The following is a 21,076-nucleotide window of genomic DNA, read 5'->3' as shown; positions in this document are numbered from 1 at the left end:
AATTAATGGAATGGTCTGTAAACGAATACAACCATTCTGTTCATTCTGTTACAGGAAAAAAACCCGTTGACATATTCTTCGGTAGACCTACCTCAAATGCCACTAACAGAGAAGAAACTATGAAAAAGGTTCTAGAAAAATTAAAAGAGAAACAGGAAAAGGACTTGCAATATCATAACAAATATAGAAAGGAAACTATTGACTATAGAACAGGAGACAAAATTTTTGTTAAACAGAATAAAAGATTAGGAACAAAACTTTCAAAAAGGTACAAAGAGGAAATAGTTAAGGAAAACAGACATGCCACTGTAAAAACAGAATCAGGCAAAATAGTTCACAAGGACCGCATACGAAACTAACTCAGAACATTTTTATTATTTTTAGATCTCTCTTTTTCCTGAACTTTATTTTAAGCGATGGTTCGGTTGAGGTGTTAGATTACACTCAGTCAGAAATCGTAATGATGGAGAAGGCAAAATTCAAACAGGAACATACCGGATTATCCACATGACAAACATAACAGAATACTCTACAATATTACGGGAACTGAACAGAAACTTCATACGAAACATTCCAGCTAACAACCCTCTTTACCCATTTATAACAGATGAAATCAGTAATATCAACATAACAATTAATAACATTTTACCTAAATACAAAAACAAAAGATCACTAGACTACATAGGATCAGCCTGGAAATGGATAGCTGGCAACCCCGACCATGACGATTTAATAGCCATCAACAGCAAATTTAAAGAAGTAATCGAGAATAACAACCAACAATTAATAATCAACAAAAACATTTTAGAAAGAATAAACAATACAACAGAAATTAGCAACTCAATAATAAAGTCTCTAGGAAGTAGTAACGGATTTCAAACCGCCCTAATACTTAAATATAAATTTAAAATTGACATAATCAAAGATGAGTTAGAAAATATTAAAAGAGCAATTCATTTAACTAAAGCGAACATTATTAACTCAGTTATTATTAACAATCAAGAAGCTCATAGAATAAATAAAATTTTTATCGAAGAGAATCTGCAATTTGGTTCGTTAGAAGAATCTCTGAATTTTGCAGACGTTCAAATTGCTGTAAAACAAAACTTACTAATTTATATGATAAAAATACCGAAAACCGGTAAAGAAATTTGCAAATCTATGATAATTAAGCCTTTAAGTAAAAGCGAAACTATTTTAAAGATAAATTTTGAAAAAATACTGAAATGTAATGAAGAATATTATGGTATAGAAAAAGATTGTAAAATAATAAATGAAATACAAATTTGCAAACAAACCCAAATTGTTAATTTGGAAAACGAAAATTGTATAAAAAATTTAATAAGGAATAAACCATATAAGTGCACCGTAACAAATACGGAACATGTTAAAAATATTGTAGAAATAAATAATGGATTAATACTTTTAAATAATTTCGAAGGAAATATTACTGCAAATAATAATACTAGAAAATTAAGAGGATCATATTTGATAAGAATCTTTAATGAAACTATAAGAATAAATAACATGAATTTTACAACTTTAGAACAACATAGCTTGAGACCACTGCCTGCTTTAATCCAACATTCAAACTCAAATTCAGAGTTCGAGGAAGTTCTATCCTTAAAACTTATGAAAGAGCTTAATATAAAAAACATTAAAAAAATAAGTTCTCTGAATCTTTTAGCGAAATCCAGTTTATTCACTCATTTTGGGCTATTAGCCCTAGTACTTACCATAATTGCAATTTTCAGATGCAAAAAGCGCGTAAAGCCTGAAATAATTATTAGCAAACCGGAATCATTTCAAATGCCAGTAATTAAAAGGACGCAGCATAGAAGTCTTAACGACATCCCATTTTTTTAATTAATCAAGCGGGGACGCTTGATATTTCGGAGGGAGGAGTTAACACAATATTTTATGAACTTCTACATAAATTCCATTCCCACATTATATGCTAGAAACATACAAACCGTTTGCATACTTTGGAGTCCTATTACAACCAAAAGTGCAACTGCGCTAAACGCGCATCCGCTAAATTCTTAAGTGAGCGAAACACGCGCAACCATGTCTTCTCCCCCAAAACCAAATCGCTGCAGGTGAGCGCTACACGCGCAAACCCTTTTAGCTGACCAAGCATCTTTGGTCACGTAGGCCGGCTCAAGCATAGGTTAGATTACAAACCTTAAAGTTAAGTGTAGTTAGTTTTGTAATAAAGCTCAACAGAAGCACATAGTGCTGCTTATAAAAACGCATTGTTTTATTTTTTATGTTATATAAATATATCATATAAATATATAAAACAAATTTTTGATTATATATTCAGGACACAAAGTATGGCAACACTGCTATTTGTCACAAATGTAAACACACAAATCGCTTGAAACTTCGAATGTGCAAAACTGTTTTAAAGTATATTTATTTTCTAAAAAAATATACAATTAAAATAAATTTTTGATATATACGAATGTCTACAGTGTAATTAAATATATATTAATTAAAAAATGTGTGAAAAGTGGGTTAAACATAGTGAAATAACGAGCATTGTTTTAACAAATTTTTGAACTTTAAAGTGAAATATCTCGAAAACTATAAGTCTGAGGACGGTATATGTGTATACATTTTTTAATCGTGAGGACCTCTTCTATCCATCCGTACCATGAAATCGCGGCGCCGCAAGAATCGTAATATTGCCGTTTCACGTTTGCAAAAGTGAGCAATAACAAGTCCACAAGCTTACACGTTTACTAAAACATACCCTTTTTCCAGAGTAGTTAAATAAAGAACTATCGACCATGCCTCGATATTTTACAATAATCGATGTAAGGCTTGCATCTCAGCAGTCGGAAAGGCATAATACAGGTGCATATGTTGAATGTACCTTTACTTTGTAAATAATGCCCCTAAAAGATGTGATGGTTTTGGAATTTGTGGGTCTCGCCCCAGGTCCTTTTTGCGGAAAAATTCTGGCAGATTTTGGCGCTTCTGTGTTGAGAATTGATAAGGTAATTTATAAACAGTCTTCTCATTATTTAAAGATAAAAATGTACTATCAACCTATAGGGCAAAGAGCGGTTTAAGTTTTTTCCTTCCGTATATATACCTATTTGCATATGCATCTGCATATTATAATTTGTCAAATATTCACCTTATTTTTGTGATGTGATATGTTTTGTAGCGCAATTCTGTAAGTAGTCTCTAATCACTAATTCAGACATAAAGAGATAAAGTGTGAATTTGTGACTAGTTACTGTTGACATCACAGTCTCTAGTCGATCGAACAAAACGAGTTTTTGGACATTTAAATTAAAACCCCACACATTTAATACGATTAAAAAATTATTTTATCTTGGACTTTGAATATATGATGATCAAACAAAAAACGAGTTTTTGGACATTTAAATTAACCCCCAACATTTATTACGGTTAATAAATTATTATATCTTGGACTTTGAATATATGATGAAACTAGAGGAAACTTTATTTTAGAATATATGTACATATATAATTATAGCTGCCGCAAAATTATAGTTTTCGAGATATCAATTTCATAAATAGGGGTTGTTCAGTATGTTGAGCTGAGTCGATTTGGCTATATTTTAGAATAGCATCCCCAATTTCGGTGTTGCAATGGGTACGTACGGATAAAGGAGGTCCTTTAGATTAAGAAAATATATGAGTTGGGTTTACTTTAGTATCTCATTTTCATTGGTTATTCCTCTTAAATGCGTGCACGGATTTTTTTAAATTTATATAGCACGGATAGCCAATGAATTAAACTTTGGTTTAAATGTAAATTTATTGTTAAATGATAATTTGTTTTTTAGGCACGATTCCGATTACTTTGGCGGCGGGGTAAAAAAAACGAATTTCCATATAAATGGGGTATGTGCGGATAGAGTTGCTTCTCCAGAGGAGGAATATCCAAAAATAATGTAAAAATAACTAATATTTTTTGAAATATTCACGTTTAAAAATTCAAAAATTTGCAGTAAGAAAAATGTTATTTCTCTATGTTTCTCTAAATTTTTTCACATTTTCCTCTTGTTATATTTAAATATACACTTTAAAGATTGAAATAAGTTCACATTTCACTTTTATTTTGTAATATTTTACCTATATTTATTAATTTAAAAATCACTTAGAACACTCATCGTTGCAAAAGCTAGATTGTTTACAATTATGAGGAAAACGAGCGTTGCCACATCTCAAACACCAAATTTTTAGGATTCTTAACGATTTTTCTTTGTTTGTCCTTTTGCGAGATTCTTTTTTCTATATTAATTATAATAAAAAATACTTTCCAACAGTTTTCAAGTTATAATATTGAGTTGTGAAAACTTGTTCCATATACACATGTATATATACATATGTATATATATATACTATACATATGTATGTATATGTATAATATGCGATTTATGTTTAATAAAAATAAAGAAGTAAAAATCTATAATATAATATTGTAAAATATATATCATATCGGGGTGACTGAAGTACTTTCGCGTAGTACTGTTTTCTGCGTTGGCGGCCTTCGGCCGCTTTAAAAAAATAACCCTGGTCGAGCGAATACCCGGGGTGACTGAAGTACTTTTGCGTAGTACTCCTTTCTGCGTTGGCGGCCTTCGGCCGCGCTTTAAAAAAATAACCCTGGTCGAGCGAATATCCGGGGTGACTGAAGTACTTTCGCGTAGTACTGCTTTCTGCGTTAAAATAAAAAAAATATATTGAGTTTCGTTATAAAGTGGTTATATTTTTTGGTTATCTTGCACTAATATTCAAACAAAGTTTGAGTTTCCATTATAAAATGGTTAAATATTATTATATAATATTAGTATATAATATTACATATTTGTTTATTAAATTTAATTAAAGAACATATCCATATGAATGGATAGAGGAATTTTTGGGAAAAAAGGCATTTCAGCGAATTTCCTTATTATCACATGGCAGCGCTCCCTTTCGTCGTAATTTTAGCACACACATGATGTTCACTACGAGTGTAAAATGTAATTTTTAAAATAAAGATTTCTTCGGTAAAAAAACTGTTAAAAGTGTAAAATGTGGATTTATTTAAAAGTTTATAGTTTAAATTAATTAATTTGAAGTGAAAAATGTGAGTAAAGTGTGGTGGTATGGTGGTGGTGGTTAATGCGGTAAAATAGCTTGTTGAAATGCTCGAATTTTGGGAATTTTTGAACTTTAAGGTCGAATATCTCGTAAACTAAGCGTTTGCGGTACCTAAAACCCTGTATATTTTTTAATCAGGAGGACTTCCTCTTTCCAACGGTACCTTCAAATCGCGGCGCCAAAGAAATCGGAATTGTGCCGTTTTTTTTAGATATAAGTAAGCGAAAAACGCACATTTTCACATTTGCTCAAATAATGGCTCTCTTTTCTTTTGAGGTTTTTGTTGCACTGCTTGCAAAAAATTTAACCAATTTAACACACACACATTCTTTGAAATATATTTAATTGAATTAATGATAAATTATGAATTTTAAGTTGCAATTTTATGTACAATTTAATAAATAAAACAGCTTTCAATTACGTGTTATACTGTTCCTTGAAATGTAAGCAAAATTACTGAATAAGCACAAAAGGAAGACAGTAATAACCCAACAAATCAAAATGGTAGGTCTTATATACATATGGGTTACTTTACATAGGACTCGTTTCGGATCGAAGGTTGAAAGTATTAACAAAATACGTCCATATAACGAAAATTTGGAATAAAAAATCGCCCCCAGCCCCCTCCCCCTTTGCGCAAAACCTCTTCAAAATGAGATACTGAACTAAACATTCCCCAAATATATATTTACAGTTGCCGCTGACTTATGGTTTTTGAGATATTTGCTGTTTAAATGACTTAAAGCGCCCATACACGAGCACACAAGTGCGTTCGATCGGTATGTGTGCGCTTGCGGTTTATCGTGTATGGGATTTTCCCGTACCGATCCATGTTCGCGAAAATGTTTGACTTTTTACGATCGGTGCGCGAACATGTTTATCATGTATGGCAAGTGTTAAGGGGAGAGCCTGCTTTCGAGGCTTCAAAAAATCGATTTTTTTTTGAGGATTTTTTTGGGAAGGAAAGAAATAATTGATTCAAGCGAAATTTCTAGGCTTTATAGTTATATATTTGAACATCTTTCACAAATTTTTTGGATACGGAATCTTTGATATTCTGCCTTTGGGAAGCAATTAGCCGATGCATCTCGCATGTATATTTTTCGAACGGCGGGCAGGATGCGGGTCGCAATTTCTATCGGAAACAAAAAATTCAAAGAGATTCATATTTTTTTATTAATTTATCTTCTAGTTAAACTAAGAAAATTCCAAAAAAAGTGTGAAATATAAAATTTTATTAAAAATTGAATAAATAGTGGCTTTTGATCAAAGGAATTTTACTTTATGCTGTTTAAAAATATGTTACAACTTGACTTTTCTTAATTTTTTTTTAGTTTAAATATAAGATAATTTTATGTCAATGATAATAAACTTTGCCCTAATTCCATACGACGTTTAGCTTTTTTTGGGTCGGCTTTAGTATACCATCCCACGATTTCAGGGTTAAAAGTGGTATGGTTGGATAGTGCTGATGCTCCGATTAAAAATATATGTATTATTATTATTTGACAACACGGAACACTTATTGTTATTGTGCGTGTAGTAATATTTATGTAAAATATAAAATGCTTATTTTAAGCAAATATCTAAAATATTAATAAAAAATAAATATGTAGAAATATTGTAGTGAATTGTAAGTGTATAAAAAGTGCATAATACGGAAGAAAAACTAACCATAAGTCGAGAAATTGCAAAATTAAATTTGCAAAATTTTCAACTTTAAATGCAAATATCTCGAAAACTACAAGTTTGCGGCGGCAATAATTATATATATTCTTAATCTGGAGCATCAGCACTATCTAACCATACCACTTTTAACCCTGAAATCGTGGGATGGTATACTAAAGTTTACCAGTTTAAAGTTTTCCGCCAATTAAGAATAATCGTAAAAATGAAAAACCGAGAAATCACGCTTCAAAGTTTTCGCTTTTTGCTTAAGCGCTCATACATATACATAGTGTAAGAAAAATAAAAGTTGGAATAACTTATTAACGAAATACAATGAAATAGATAAAAATGCTACATTAGAAATAAATTCCAAGAAATGTTCCGCTTGCCTGTCGCACATGTTAACTCTGTGAAGGACGAACGCAAAATGGATTTGTGTGTCGTGTATGGGCAAACGAATTCATACCGATCGAACGCACTTGTGTGCTCGTGTATGGGCACTAATAAGCATCTCCCCGCATGTGTATCCCACTCTACCTGGCGCAAAACTGGAGCCCCGCGTGTACCACCGGTGGATATTTATGTTTTGACGATTTGGGACAATGTGACCACCCGTGGACATTGGTGGATTTTCATTATGGGACAATATGACCACCGGTGGTCATAAAAAAAAGGAAAAAAACAACAAAAATGCATTTGGGTTATCAAAAATAAATATCACAAAGTCACCTCAATCGCAAAAAATCAATAATACTAAGTAAACAATCAATAAAATAAAAACAAACAAACTAGCTTGTCAACTAAAGCACAACTCTTTGTCAGCATGCGGTGCAGAAAAAAAAAATGATCACTGGTGGGCACGCGGGGCTCAAAGTGTTAATACACCACATCCGATGGCACCATACATTTACATCACCACACCAACACAACTCACCACACCTCTACCCACTCAACAAAAAAGATGGACATCGGGATGGGACTTTCATTCGTCTCATACAATTCGCACGTCAACAATTCGTTCGACACAATTCGTCACACAATCCCCGCACATCATAATTCGCACAGACAATTCGCTACCAAGTTTCGCATCGACACTGCCGCGTCGATTCCTACGCTATTCCACCGCGATTTATACTTTTTGATATCGATGCGCGGATCACCAGCAGCGTCAAATCATCTTCGGCATTCTACTCATTTGCTTTTAAAGTTCAAAAATTCAACTATTTAAAATGCGTGTTTCTCCCATCTATCTATCCCATCATCCCATAGGGATTTATTATGAGAATTCTGAAAGATTTTACATTACTCATCACACGATAATGAATTTAGTTATGACGTCATAATCTTTCTTTTTTCTTATTTTGATTCCATTACAATATATGGTAACACTAATTTATTGCTTGTTTACAACAATTTTTTTAGTTTATGAATAAATGGATTTTAACTAAAGTTTGATATGGAATTAAAGTTATTTTTGCACTATTATAAAATAAATGATTAGAAACGAATTAGCGAAGTGTTAGTGGATATAAAAGTTAAAAAGATTAGTGTAAAATGTATTATAAATCGGAGAAAAACGCATTTTAAATAGTTGATTTTTTGATTTTTAAATGCAATCATCTCAAAAACCACAAGTCAGCGGCAACTATACATATATGTACATATATATTCTTGATCTGGAGGACCTCCTCTATCCGTTCATATCCATTTTAACTCCGAAATCGGGGGATGCTATTTTAAATCGCATGGATTTTGCTTGTAAGAACCTACTTGTTTGCGTGAGTAATAAGACAATCGTGTATAGTATAATACTCCGGTAATTTATTGTCTCGTCTTCACAGTATAAAGAGTACTGAACTAGAATGTGTATACATGTACGTAATTTACTCGGTATTGGTAGGCTCTCGTTGTTCGCTTTCTGGTTCGGTTCTCCACATCCCTCCTTTATTATAAAGCTTCAAACGTATTTTGGATCCGACGTCAGGCTTGCAACTTCCCGAGGCATTGGTCCGATGTTCGTTGTGACTGTCAGTGGTTGATGGTTGAGGGAGAGGTGTGGATGTGGCAGGGGGTGTTATTCCAGACACTGCAGTCTGAGTTGAGTTTTCGCCTTGGACATGAAGTGGCACCTTCTTAACTTGGCTTATATTCCTACGAACGCGTTTTCCGTCAGCCGCTACTATCACTTCATTTTCACAACACTCTACGACTTCGTATTCCGTGGAGTCAAACGTGGGCGTAAGTTTATGTGAGGTCACAACGTTGCGAAGTAATACTTTGTCTCCCGGCTTTATATCAGATGGTTTTGCTCTGCGGGTCGTATCCCCCTTCCTTTTCCCTTTGTGTTTATTTATCATATCCAAGTCTCGCGCTGCCGAGTCTAAAATATCGTCAGATACATCTTGTATCCCCGGTATCTTGTCTCGAATCGTGCGGTTAAACATCAGTTCAGTTGGTGCGGATCCGGTAGACCATGAGGGGTAACATTATACATTAAAATGAATTTTTCAAGTTCTTTTAGATAGTTAAGTTTTTTTGAATGGGCGATTTTCAAGCGTTTCACCAACGACTTATTCATATTTTCAACTTCGCTGTTAGCTTGAGGCCAATAGGGTGGTGTCGTGATTAGGGTGATGTTGTTATCTTTGCAATATTTTCTAAACTCTGTGATAATAAATTGTCTTCCATTATCTGCTCTTAATGATTTAGGTAATCCTAAGCGACAAAAAATTGCTTGTAAAGCGTTAATTATTTCATCAGAGGTAATTTTCCTCAAGAATTTTATTTCTTGGTAGCGTGAATAATAATCAATTAAAACGAGTAGATATTCGTTATTCGGTAGGGGTCCCAACAGGTCTGTAGCTACACATTGCCAAGGGCCATTTGGAAATACATGCCTTTCCATCGGCGCAGGATTATTTGGACGTGAAACCATTAAACAGTCACGACAATTTTTCACAAAGGTTTCTACTTCTCTGTCAATTAACCACACTTTTGCCCTCAACCTTCTTTTCATGGCAGATTCACCAGGGTGTCCTTCATGAGCTAGCTCCAAAACCTTCGCCCGTATGTCTGTTGGTATAACTATCCGGGTGCCGCGCAAGATTATATCACCAACTGTTGTTAATTCGTGTCTAAATGGAAAGTATCTATTGATAGTATTTGATGGCCAGCTGTCACATTTAATATACTCCATGGCTTCAGTCATTTCTTTATCCCTTGAACCCTTCTCTGAGATCTCGCTTATGGTCAATGCTGTTGGTGTTGAATTGGAAATTATGTGAAAAATAGATTTCTCTACGTTGTCATCAAAGGACTTCGCTCTTTCCAATTTGCATAACCTCGAAAGGGAGTCCGCAATATTTTCTTTTCCTGAGCGGTATATAACTTTAAATTTAAACGACTGAAGCCTCAATAGCCACCGTTCAATTCTCGCAGGTGGTTTTGACGTTGGCTTAAATATGGTTTCAAGAGGCTTATAATCGGTGACCAATTCAAAGTTTAGTCCTACTATAGGACTAGTATAGTAGTAATAGAACCTCTCGACAGCCCATACAAGCGCCAAACTTTCTTTTTCTGTTTGAGAATATCTTTTTTCTACCTCCGAAAGGCTTTTACTGGCAAAAAAAATAATATTCGGTTATTGTTAGAATTGAACTGTATAAGGACTGCACCCAAAGCCACAGGACTCGCATCCGCAATGACCCTTGTTTTATTTGAGGGATCAAAATATGATAAGGTGGGTATGTTTGATAAAATATGTTTCAGTTTTGCAAAAGCGTTTTGTTGTGTGGGGCCCCATGGCTCTGTCGTATCAGCCATATCCGGTATAAATTTTCCGATGTACGTGATGAGGCCAAGAAAGCTTCTTGTTTCTTCTTTTGTTTGCGGTGCTCTAAACTCCAAAATTGTTTTAATTTTGTCCGGGTCCGGAAATATACCTACATCCGACAATACGTGACCCAAAAATTTAAGTTTTCTTGCCCCCCAAACGCATTTTTCATCATTGAGTAAAACATTGTTGTTCTTCAAAACCTTAAGTACATTTGCAACGGCTAAGTCATGATCTTTTTCCGATTTCCCATATACGATAATATCGTCCAAATAATTCAAGCAATTTTGACACGTCGAGAGTAGCTCCTAGAAAACCCGCTGAAATATTTCTGGGGCGGAATTGATGCCAAACATTCATCTTTTGTAACGAAACAAACCTTTATGTGTTATGAATGTTGTAATTTCTCGACTTGATTCTTCAAGTTCCAATTGGTGATACGCCCATTTAAGATCAAGTCGAGAAAATATTTTTGCTTCGCTCAGTTTCGTCATAAAGGTATCGTACGTGGACAGAGGGTAGTTTTCTCGTAGTACAGCTTGATTGGCTTCACCATGATCTTTTAGAACTACGACAATTGGTGAGATCCACTGAGTTGGACCCCTAACTGGCTCTATGATATCCTTGGCGAGCGCTTCTTCTAATTTCTTCTCAACTTGTTTCTCTAAGGCAACTGGAATGCGACGTAAAGGCTGTTTGGTTTAATGGACTTATCAAACGATAGCTTTATCTTAATATTGAAAATTTTCGGAAACGGTTCAATTTTCTCAATTCTATTTACGTCAAGCCCCAATATCAATACCTTGAGTTGAATGGCAGTATCTCGGCCGAGAAGAGATTGTTTCCCATCTTTTATTACATAAAAAGTAGCTATAACTTCCGTACCCTTTCTCACCCCTATTGGTGCTTCGAAAACATCTAAGACTCCCTTTTGATTTTGCAACCACCCTGTTCACTTTTTCACCCTCTTTTTTAGGCAACATGTCCTGCGATTGTTTATATATCTGCTCATGAATCTGACAAGCATCAATAATTTCTTTCAAGTCGTGTTCTTTTTCAAGTAAGCGTTTTTTAAGCTCCAGTGGAGCCCACGACTCAATGAGTTTATCCTTTAGAGCGATGTCTTCTATTTCGCTTTTTTTTCGCCAAAATGGCATTTAGAAGCTTGGTACCTCAAACGCAACAAGAAATTGTTAAAATTTTCGTTCTCCAAAGGCGCTATGTTTCTGTATATGTGTCTCTCAAATGATGAGTTTCGTTTTGGCGAAAAGAAATTATTTAATTTCTCGACTAAAATATTAAATACATCGACCGGCTGTTCAGTGTCTACTTCCACAATGGCCCCAGGGATATTATAAATTACCTCTTGTAGTTGTGGCCCACCTAAGTGAAGCAGTTTGTTTCTTCGCTTTACCTTATTTGTAATATCTTCCGATTGAAGATACAGAGTAAACGACCTCAGCCATTTTTCCCACTCGCTTCGTAATAACGCCCTATCAATGCTATCGCACAGGAATGGTTTAATTTCGCTCATCTTGCTTCCTTTTATTTCTTCTTTAGCCAATTTAATGCCCCGGACAGAAGTATATTTTACCAGTTCAGTGGCTTTTAATTTCCAATTAAATGCTTTAAATTTAATTAAACCAATTTAATTAAACCAATTTAATGGGCAGCCTCTTTACTTATTCAGTTGCGCCAATTGAATGGCCTAAAAAAAAAGAAACATCAAATGGTTATTTCATTTTCTCGCCAAATTTCCAATCTAATGGAACAAACCTTTGCTTATTAGCTTGTTTACTTTTTTTTTTTGGTTTGCTACGTCTCTTATTGACAGTTGTGCTGGTTTGATGAATGTAGAGAAATATTTTCTCCTTCGCTATTTCATCAACTATGTATGTATGTATCAACTCGTTGCTTCGAGTTGACAGTTGTGCTGATTTGCTACATGTAAAGAAATATCTTCTCCGTCGCAATTACATCAACTATGTATATCAACTCGCTGCTTTTGACTCGCCAAGAAAAATCCGATGCAGAAAAACCGATGCTATTATTTGCGTGGAAGAAATTAAACAAATTTTAGTTTTTTTCAACTGAAGAAACTGTTCTGCTGCTACACATAATCCCATCCTCGTCGCCACTGTAAGAACCTACTTGTTTGCGTGAGTAATAAGACAATCGTGTATAGTATAATACTCCGGTAATTTATTGTCTCGTCTTCACAGCTTCACAGTATAAAGAGTACTAAGCTAGAATGTGTATACATGTACGTAAATTACCAATAGCTCTCGTTGTTCGCTCTCTGGTTCGGTTCTCCACATTGCTCATTCGACGAATCTATCGATATTGAAAAAGTAAGTACATACTCGTATATTATGAGAAGAAATAATTCTTTATTTTGAGGAAAATTGGAGTTATTACAAAAATTAATAGAGCTTATACAAATTTAGTCTGCCAAGGCACTGCACCAACTGTACTAAAGTAATTACAAACAGGTGTGTTGTGGAATCCAAGACAGAATTGCTTAGCTGTCAGAATTGCAAACCAATTCTGATTCTCAATGGTGTCACAGAATCTGATTGGATTTTCGTCTTTTCGAACATACGCAATACCAATATTCGAATCAGCTGTTTACTAATGTGACAAAACTTGCAAATGAATACATTTGCAAGAAATCTTATTAAAGTTTTTAATGAGTTCCGAATTAAAGAAAGATTTTAGGAGACAACATTTATCGAATGAATATAGACGCATTTGGGTGTTAAGTTACGTTTAATACGTTTTGTAAATCTTCTTTAAGGGAGGAAACTGCTTTAGAATTTTCAAAAAAATTGAAGTTTTTTTTGCTTAAATGTATGGGCAGAGAGCGAAGACTTTGGCGCGCGATTTCTCGGTTTTTCATTTTTACGATTTTTGGGGCAAAGTTTATTATCTTTGGCATTAAATTATCTTCAATTTAAACTAAAAAAAAACTATAAAAAGTTAAGTTTGAACATATGTTTAAACAACATAAAGTAAAATTTTTTTGGCCACTTTTTTCAAGTTTTAAAATTTTTTTAGAATGTTACAATTGTTTTTGAAATTTTCCTAGTTTAACTTGAACATAAGTTATTAACAAATTTGAATCTCTTTTTTGTTTCCGATAGAAATTGCAACTTGCATACTGCGCGCCGTCCGACAAATGCACATGTGAAATGCATCGAACAATTGCTTCCCTAAGGCAGAATATCAAAGAATTCGTATCCAAAAAATTTTCGGATAATGTTTAAATATATAACTATAAACCCTAGAAATTTCGTTTTAATCAATTATTTCTTTCCATTCCAAAAGAATCGATTAAGCCTCTAAAGCAGGCTCCCCCCCTTTAATATCCGCATTTTTTTTTTTCAAAACTCAATAATTAAAATATTACGAGTTTTATTCTTATGTTTTCTCTTATAGAAATAAAGATAAATTAATTCGTAACAATAAAATAACTTGATTCCTTAACTTGCATTTCAAATCTGTGTGCGATTATCTTCTCGCTTTGTTTCTGACAGCAAAACCGATAAAATTGGTTTCCGTGACACCCAAAACCGATACAAATTCTGTTTCGAATATCAAACCAATAATGTCTGAATTCATGACACCTACTGCTTTTTTTGATCGGTTTCAATTCTGATTCCGACAACTATCAGATTCCACAACACCCCTGAAAATTTATCGCGAACATGCTTGGCGTTATTGGAAGAGTTGGTACACTTTGTCGGCTCCAAATCTGTCAAATAGTCATTTGTAGTAATCCCAGTATCCATTTCGTTTGAGTTTCTCAAATAAATTGACTCATTTTTTAATTTTAAATAATTGTGTAAATAGCAACAGGCAGTTGCAATTAATGTGGCTTTTTCTGGATTCAACATTATATCAGTGTGAAATACCCGAAAACGGCTGGCTAAAATGCCAAATGCGTTTTCTACAATACGTCGAGCTCTAGAAAGTTGGTAGTTAAAGATTTGCTGTTCGATCGATAAATTAGAGCGGCTGTACGGTTTCATTCGATTTTGGAGAGAGGAAATGCATCATCCCCTACGAATACGAATGGAAATACATCTTCGGACAGTGGTAGCTTTTCCGGCTCAGGTAAACATAGAAGCCCTTCATCATAAAAATGCTTCAACTTGGATTGCGCGAAAACACCTGCATCTGATGCTCTGCCATTTGTTCCCACTTCCACTGATATGAATTCGTATCTTGCATTGACCACCGCCATCATCACAATACTAAAACTCTTCTTAACATTGAATTAAAACTATTTTTGTACTATATAATGTAAAATAAATGTGTATAAACGAAGTGTTTTTCACATGACCTAGCCAACAAAGGTCAATGTCTTCGTATATTTCATATAGCTCATCGTTCCATTGAATGCGATATTCGCCGTGGCCAACGCGCAAAGGACCATAAATCTTTTGTAGAATTTTTCTCTCGAATTCTCAACAGATGTTGTCGTCGTCCATGCAATAATGATTCAATCGGTAAGTGTTAATCTTTGTCTTGCAGCAGGGTTGCTCCGTATCCTCCTGACTCGTGCTGGCCTTGGGTCCAATCCGAACCCGGAGCAATTTTTCTGCTGCGTTTGCGCTAAAATTCTCCATCCAAACTCCACCGCGATCAATTGTAACACATGCAATGGATGGAGCCATCTTAAGACCTGCTCAGGCCGTTAGACTCATAGGGAGTGGACCACGAGTTACGCGGCCCTACGGCTGTGCAATCGGCACACAGTTCGCGCGCTGCGCCGCCACTCACCCTGAGTGGCCAACAGAGCTCCTCCACGGTCCCCAGGAGCTCAAACAGGCAACATAGCTCCCACTCTGACTTCTTCTGCCCATAATTATCTCGATTGAGAAACTTCCCGTTTTTATTTCTGTGGGCAACCGCACCTTCGTTAACTTTAATAAAGCTAACTGGGTCTCCTTCACAGAATTTACTGAGAGCACCTTCAACGCTCTACCCATTCCTACGGACGTATTTGTGAGTAAGCTTTCGGCTACTGTCAAAGCTTTGTTTACCTATGTCTTTGTCCACCTAGATGAAGTCCAATTCAATGGTCATGCCTCTTCGGACCCAAAGAAGAAGGCTGCGCAAAATGCCAAACGATTGCGCGCCACTTTTACCGATGAGGAGGTTCAGAATGGCATCAACAAATCCAAATCATCCAAATGTATTGGCCCTGATGGAATCAACATGCTTATGCTAGACACTTGAGGCCTTACTACTCCCGTCCTTCACTCACCACCTGAGCCTAGCCAACCACCAGCGTAAATTGCGAAAAGTGCATAGTTCGTGGCCTAACCAGAAACCACCCTGTGAAAGAACGATCCTCATAGCGTTGGACTTGTCAAAAGCTTTTGACACAGTCAATCACACAACTCTATTGCAGAAAATCAAAAAAACTACGTTTCTTCCAGGACTAAAGAGGTGGACCAGGAACTACTTGAGCGGTCGACAATCATCCGTACTATTTCGAGGTGAAACATCTGAACTGAGAAGAATTAAAGAGGGGGTTTCGCAGGGTGGTGTCCTCTCCCCGCTACTGTTTAACTTCTACATCTAGAAACTTCCACAGCCACCAGAAGGAGTTTCCATAACCTCTATGCAGTGGTACGCAGTTGAGGAAACTTCAGACCTGCTAGAATACTGCACTCCGGACAACGACAGCATGCCTCTTGATGTCCATCGAACACTTACGTAGTGAGACGCTTATGCTCCCAGTTAAGGAGCATAATGAACTCCTCTTAAATCAGCTCCTGTTTTCGTAAAAATCACCCTTGCAGCCACCTGCTAGGAACGGAACCACCTCCTAGGAGCATCAATAGGTCTTTCCTTGACTACGTCGACGACGTCGTACAGTACGCCGACCGCACTTCGGACGTAACTGACTTCCGACAGGTACTGACCGCCATTCACAGTGGAGCCGTCAACACCTCCACCGACTTCCTTCCCGTGAATGGCGTTCTTGGAGTCAAACCACCACCCATCGCAGACGAAGAGCTCGAGTTGCCGCGAGAAACGCGAATGACCCTATCGCAGCTTCGTTCTGGACACTGTAGCGGGTTGAACTCCTACTTGTCCAGAATAGACCCCGACTTATCCAATATATGTCCTGCATGCAATCAGTCTCCGCATGACACTGACCACCTCTTTGCATGCCTTACCAACCCCACTCATCTAACACCCTTTTCCCTTTGGTCCGATCCCGTCAAAACAGCACGTTTCCTGGGCCTCCCGCTAGATGACGTCGACGACAACCTGTATAACTCTTACCATCCTAACGGAGATTGATATACCGTTAAAACAGCAACGGGAATAATGAGTGACTTAGAGGGTTTTGTTTTTGTTCGTCTAGAGAGGACTTTACTTCTCAATTGCCTACTTAGTCCGTAGTAACACCTATTGGAGAAAGATATACTGCGTTGGATTTCGATGCTGACGTTTTTGTTGGGGTTTTTGCTGGTTCCTAAGTAGACGAAATTATCTACAACTTCGAAGTTATGACTGTCAACATTGACGTGGGTGCCAAGTCGCGACGACTGTTTTTTTGATGACTGGAGATATTTCATCTTGCCCTCGTTCACCACCAGACCCATTTGCTTCGCTGCCTTATCCAATCTAACGGCGCGGTTGTTAAGGTCAGTGATGTCAATATCATCAGCATATGCCAGCAGCTGTACACTCCAGAAGAAGGTTGAAGAAGCCACACGAAAGAGTGTGGCTTTGTCTGAAACGTCATTTGGTATCGAACGGCTCGGAGAGGTCCTTCCCGATCCTCACGCAGCTTTTGGTGTTGCTGAACGCCAGTTTACACAGCTGTATTAGTTTTGCGGGGATACCAAATTCAGACATCGCGGCATAAAGGCAGCTCCTTTTTGTGCTGTCAAAGGCAGCTTTGAAATCGACGAAGAGGTGGTGTCAGATGTTGATTTGCCGGGTCTAAAGCTACACTGATAAGGCCCAATCAGTTTGTTGACGGTGGGCTTTAATCTTTCACCTAATACGCTCGATAGAACCTTATACGCGATGTTGAGAAGACTTATCCCACGGTAGTTGGCGCAGATTGTGGGATCTCCCTTTTTGTGAATTGGGCAGCCACACTTAAATTCCAATCAATATCGTGCAATCATCTGCTTATGAGGTTATGGAATCCCCCTCTGGTGGCTGCGGGAGTTTCTAGATGTAGAAGTTAAACAGAAGCGGGGAGAGGACACCACCCTGCGGAACCCCCTGTTTAATTCTTCTCAGTTCAGATGTTTCACCTCGAAATAGTACGGATGATTGTCGACCGCTCAGGTAGTTCATGGTCCACCTCTTCATTCCTGGAGTAAGCGTAGTTTTCTCAATGTCCTGCAGTAGCTTTGTGTGGTTGACTATGTCAAAAGCTTTTGGCAAGTCGAACGCTACAAGGATCGTCCTTTCACAGGGTGGTTTCTGGTTGAGGCCACGAACTATCCGAGCGTTTATGACGCTAAGTCCTGTGGTGGTGCTGTGCATTTTTCGCAATTCACGCTGGTGGTTGACTAGGCTCAGGTGGTGAGAGAAGGACGGGAGTAGTAAGGCATCAAGTGTCTTCAGAACTGTGGAGAGAAGAGTTATAGGATGACAGGCCTCCCTTTTGTTGGCGGGTTTCCCAGGTTTCAGTAGTGGGACCACTATTCCGACTTTCCACACACCGGCATTTGGAGAGTGGTCAGCGACAGGTTAAGGACCTTGGTAAGATAGCTTACTCTCGTCAAGCCAAGATGCTTTAGCATTAGCATTGTAATTCCATCAGGGCTAATGGACTTTTGATTTGTTGACGACACTCTGAACCTCCTCATCGGTGAAAGTAAGTGGCGCGCAGTCGTTTGACATTTTGCGCAGCCGTCGGTTAACACATCGCTTGGCTTTGTCTACCGATGGGTGCAGTGTGCCGGTTCAAATAGCTCGCGCACTTCCTCCGGGTCCGAAGAGGCATGATCAGTTAATTTAACTTCAACTCGGTCGTCATGTCTTTTCGGGTTAGACAAAGCTTTGACAGTAGCCCAAAGCTTACTAACACCGGTGGAGAGGTTGCAGGACTTCAGGTGCTCTATCCCGAATCTCCAAATTGAGATCCCTTATTCGAGGATCCCCGGAATCGGTATGGCGTAAGGTGTGGCGCTCGTTAGCTAAAACGGCTCCTTCGGCTGAGAAATTGGCGGATTTCCGCTATTCTTCCAGCTGGGATGAAGCGAGCAGTAGCTGCTGGGATCACCTTCCGGAACCGACGTTCGCCAACGCATTCGTCCGTAGGAATGGGTAGAGCGTTGAAGGTGCTCTCAGTAAATTCTGTGAAGCCGACCTGGTTAGCTTTGTTGAAGTTAACGAAGGTACAGTTGTCCACAGAAACAAAATCAGGAGGTTTCTCGATCGAGATAAATATGGGAAGATGGTGTGATGCAAGAGTTAACATAGGTCGCCAGGTTATGCTATTTATCAGACCACCACTAGCAATGGTAATATCGGGCGAGCTATTGCAGGTGCCCATAACTCTGGTTGGGGCTTCGTCATTCGTTGTGCAGAATGTCGAATTGTCAATATGTTCCGCCAGCTCCATCCCCCTGCGATCATTTGACAGGTAGGAATGCCAAAGATCATGGTGCGCGTTAAAGTCGCCTAGTACCAAACGGTTTTTACCACGAAGTAACGCGCCTATATTCGGGTGATATGCTGTAGGGCAACAACTGGGGGGATGTATATATTAAATATTTCGAGCTCGACATCGCCTGACCGGATAGCTATACCCTTACATTCTAGGGTACTATCCCTGCGGTCGATGTCCTCATCGATTAGACGATACTGCACGGTGTTGTGCAGTATGAAGACTAGGCCACCACCACTATCTCGCTCGCGATCTTTACGTATTACGTTGAAACCGGCACAACTCAGGGTTAGATCGCCGAAAAAACAGCCCTTGGTCGGATGAATCGGAGTCAATTGCGATACGTAGAACCGGCTTTCGTGGGAAGTGCATAATCGATCTAGTTGGTGGCCTTTCGATACGGAGACAGCCACGTAGCTTGATGTATTTTTTGTGCTGGATTCTAGTTCTACAGATAACTATATTTCGGGCTCCGGCGAAGTCGACTAGCCTCAACCCATTTGGGGATGCTTCCTCGCGTACGCTGACTGTTGCGCCTAAGATACCTTCTTTACCCACCCAGTCGCTAAAGTCACCAAGCACGATTTTGACATCGTGGCGGGGGCATCTTTGGTCACATCGTCCTACTCTTTTCGTCGGGGCGTGGGCGCAAATCAGCAACATGTTGAAGAACCTCGCTTTGATGCGGATTGTGGCTAGACGTTCATCCACCGTAATGAATGATAGTACTCGGCGACGGTGTCTCTCTCCCACCACAAAATCCCACCCCAAATCAATGACCGGAAGTCCTGAGCTGCTTGAGCCATATGTAAAAGAATCGTTTCTGGCCACTGAAATGGCGAACATAGAACTTTCCTCACTTGCGTGAACTTCTACACATCTCTCCATCCTCCAACGAAGTGTTAGTGGATATAAAAGTGCAAAATATAAGTGTAAAATTTATTTTAAATTGATCGCAAAAATACGTACTTTAGATAGTATCGGGTGATTTTTTAAGAGCTTGATAACTTTTTTTTAAAAAAAAACGCATAAAATTTGCAAAATCTCATCGGTTCTTTATTTGAAACGTTAGATTGGTTCATGACATTTACTTTTTGAAGATAATTTCATTTAAATGTTGACTCATGTGGTTTCAACAAGATGGCGCTACATGCCACACAGCTCGCGATTCTATGGCCATTTTGAGGAAAACTTCGGAGAACAATTCATCTCAAGAAATGGACCCGTAAGTTGGCCACCAAGATCATGCGATTTAACGCCTTTAGACTATTTTTTGTGGGGCTACGTCAAGTCTAAAGTCTACAGAAATAAGCCAGCAACTATTCCAGCTTTGGAAGACAACATTTCCGAAGAAATTCGGGCTATTCCGGCCGAAATGCTCGAAAAAGTTGCCCAAAATTGGACTTTCCGAATGGACCACCTAAGACGCAGCCGCGGTCAACATTTAAATGAAATTATCTTCAAAAAGTAAATGTCATGAACCAATCTAACGTTTCAAATAAAGAACCGATGAGATTTTGCAAATTTTATGCGTTTTTTTTTTAAAAAAAGTTATCAAGCTCTTAAAAAATCACCCGATATAAGTATGTATAGTCTTGATCCGGAGAACTCCTCTATCCGACTATACCCGTTTTATTGCCCAAATCCTTGGACAGTATTCTAAAGTCGGCCCACAAATATTTTGTAAATGTAGGTGCACAAAATAGTTTTTAAAGTTTATTTATTTCTTAAAATGTAAATTTTAGATATATTTCAATGTGTCAGTGTCATTAAAAAATATAATGATTGAA

General features: G+C 37.5%; 1 protein-coding gene across 1 annotated transcript in view; it reads left to right on the top strand.

Annotated features, from left to right (window-relative positions):
- Positions 1-2,828: 2,828 nt before the first annotated feature.
- The window catches only part of LOC120781380 (alpha-methylacyl-CoA racemase), a 69,381-nt gene continuing 51,133 nt past the window's right edge, over positions 2,829-21,076 (top strand). Inside the window, exon 1 of the mRNA XM_040113586.1 lies at positions 2,829-3,005. Coding sequence (XP_039969520.1) covers positions 2,898-3,005 — 108 coding nt within the window. The 5' untranslated portion in view covers positions 2,829-2,897. The remainder of the gene's footprint in view (positions 3,006-21,076) is intronic.

Source organism: Bactrocera tryoni, unplaced genomic scaffold, assembly GCF_016617805.1.
Source record: "Bactrocera tryoni isolate S06 unplaced genomic scaffold, CSIRO_BtryS06_freeze2 scaffold_7, whole genome shotgun sequence".
Taxonomy (NCBI): domain Eukaryota; kingdom Metazoa; phylum Arthropoda; class Insecta; order Diptera; family Tephritidae; genus Bactrocera; species Bactrocera tryoni.
The sequence above is the reverse complement of the archived record's forward strand: the minus strand, read 5'-3'. Positions and strand labels throughout refer to the sequence as shown.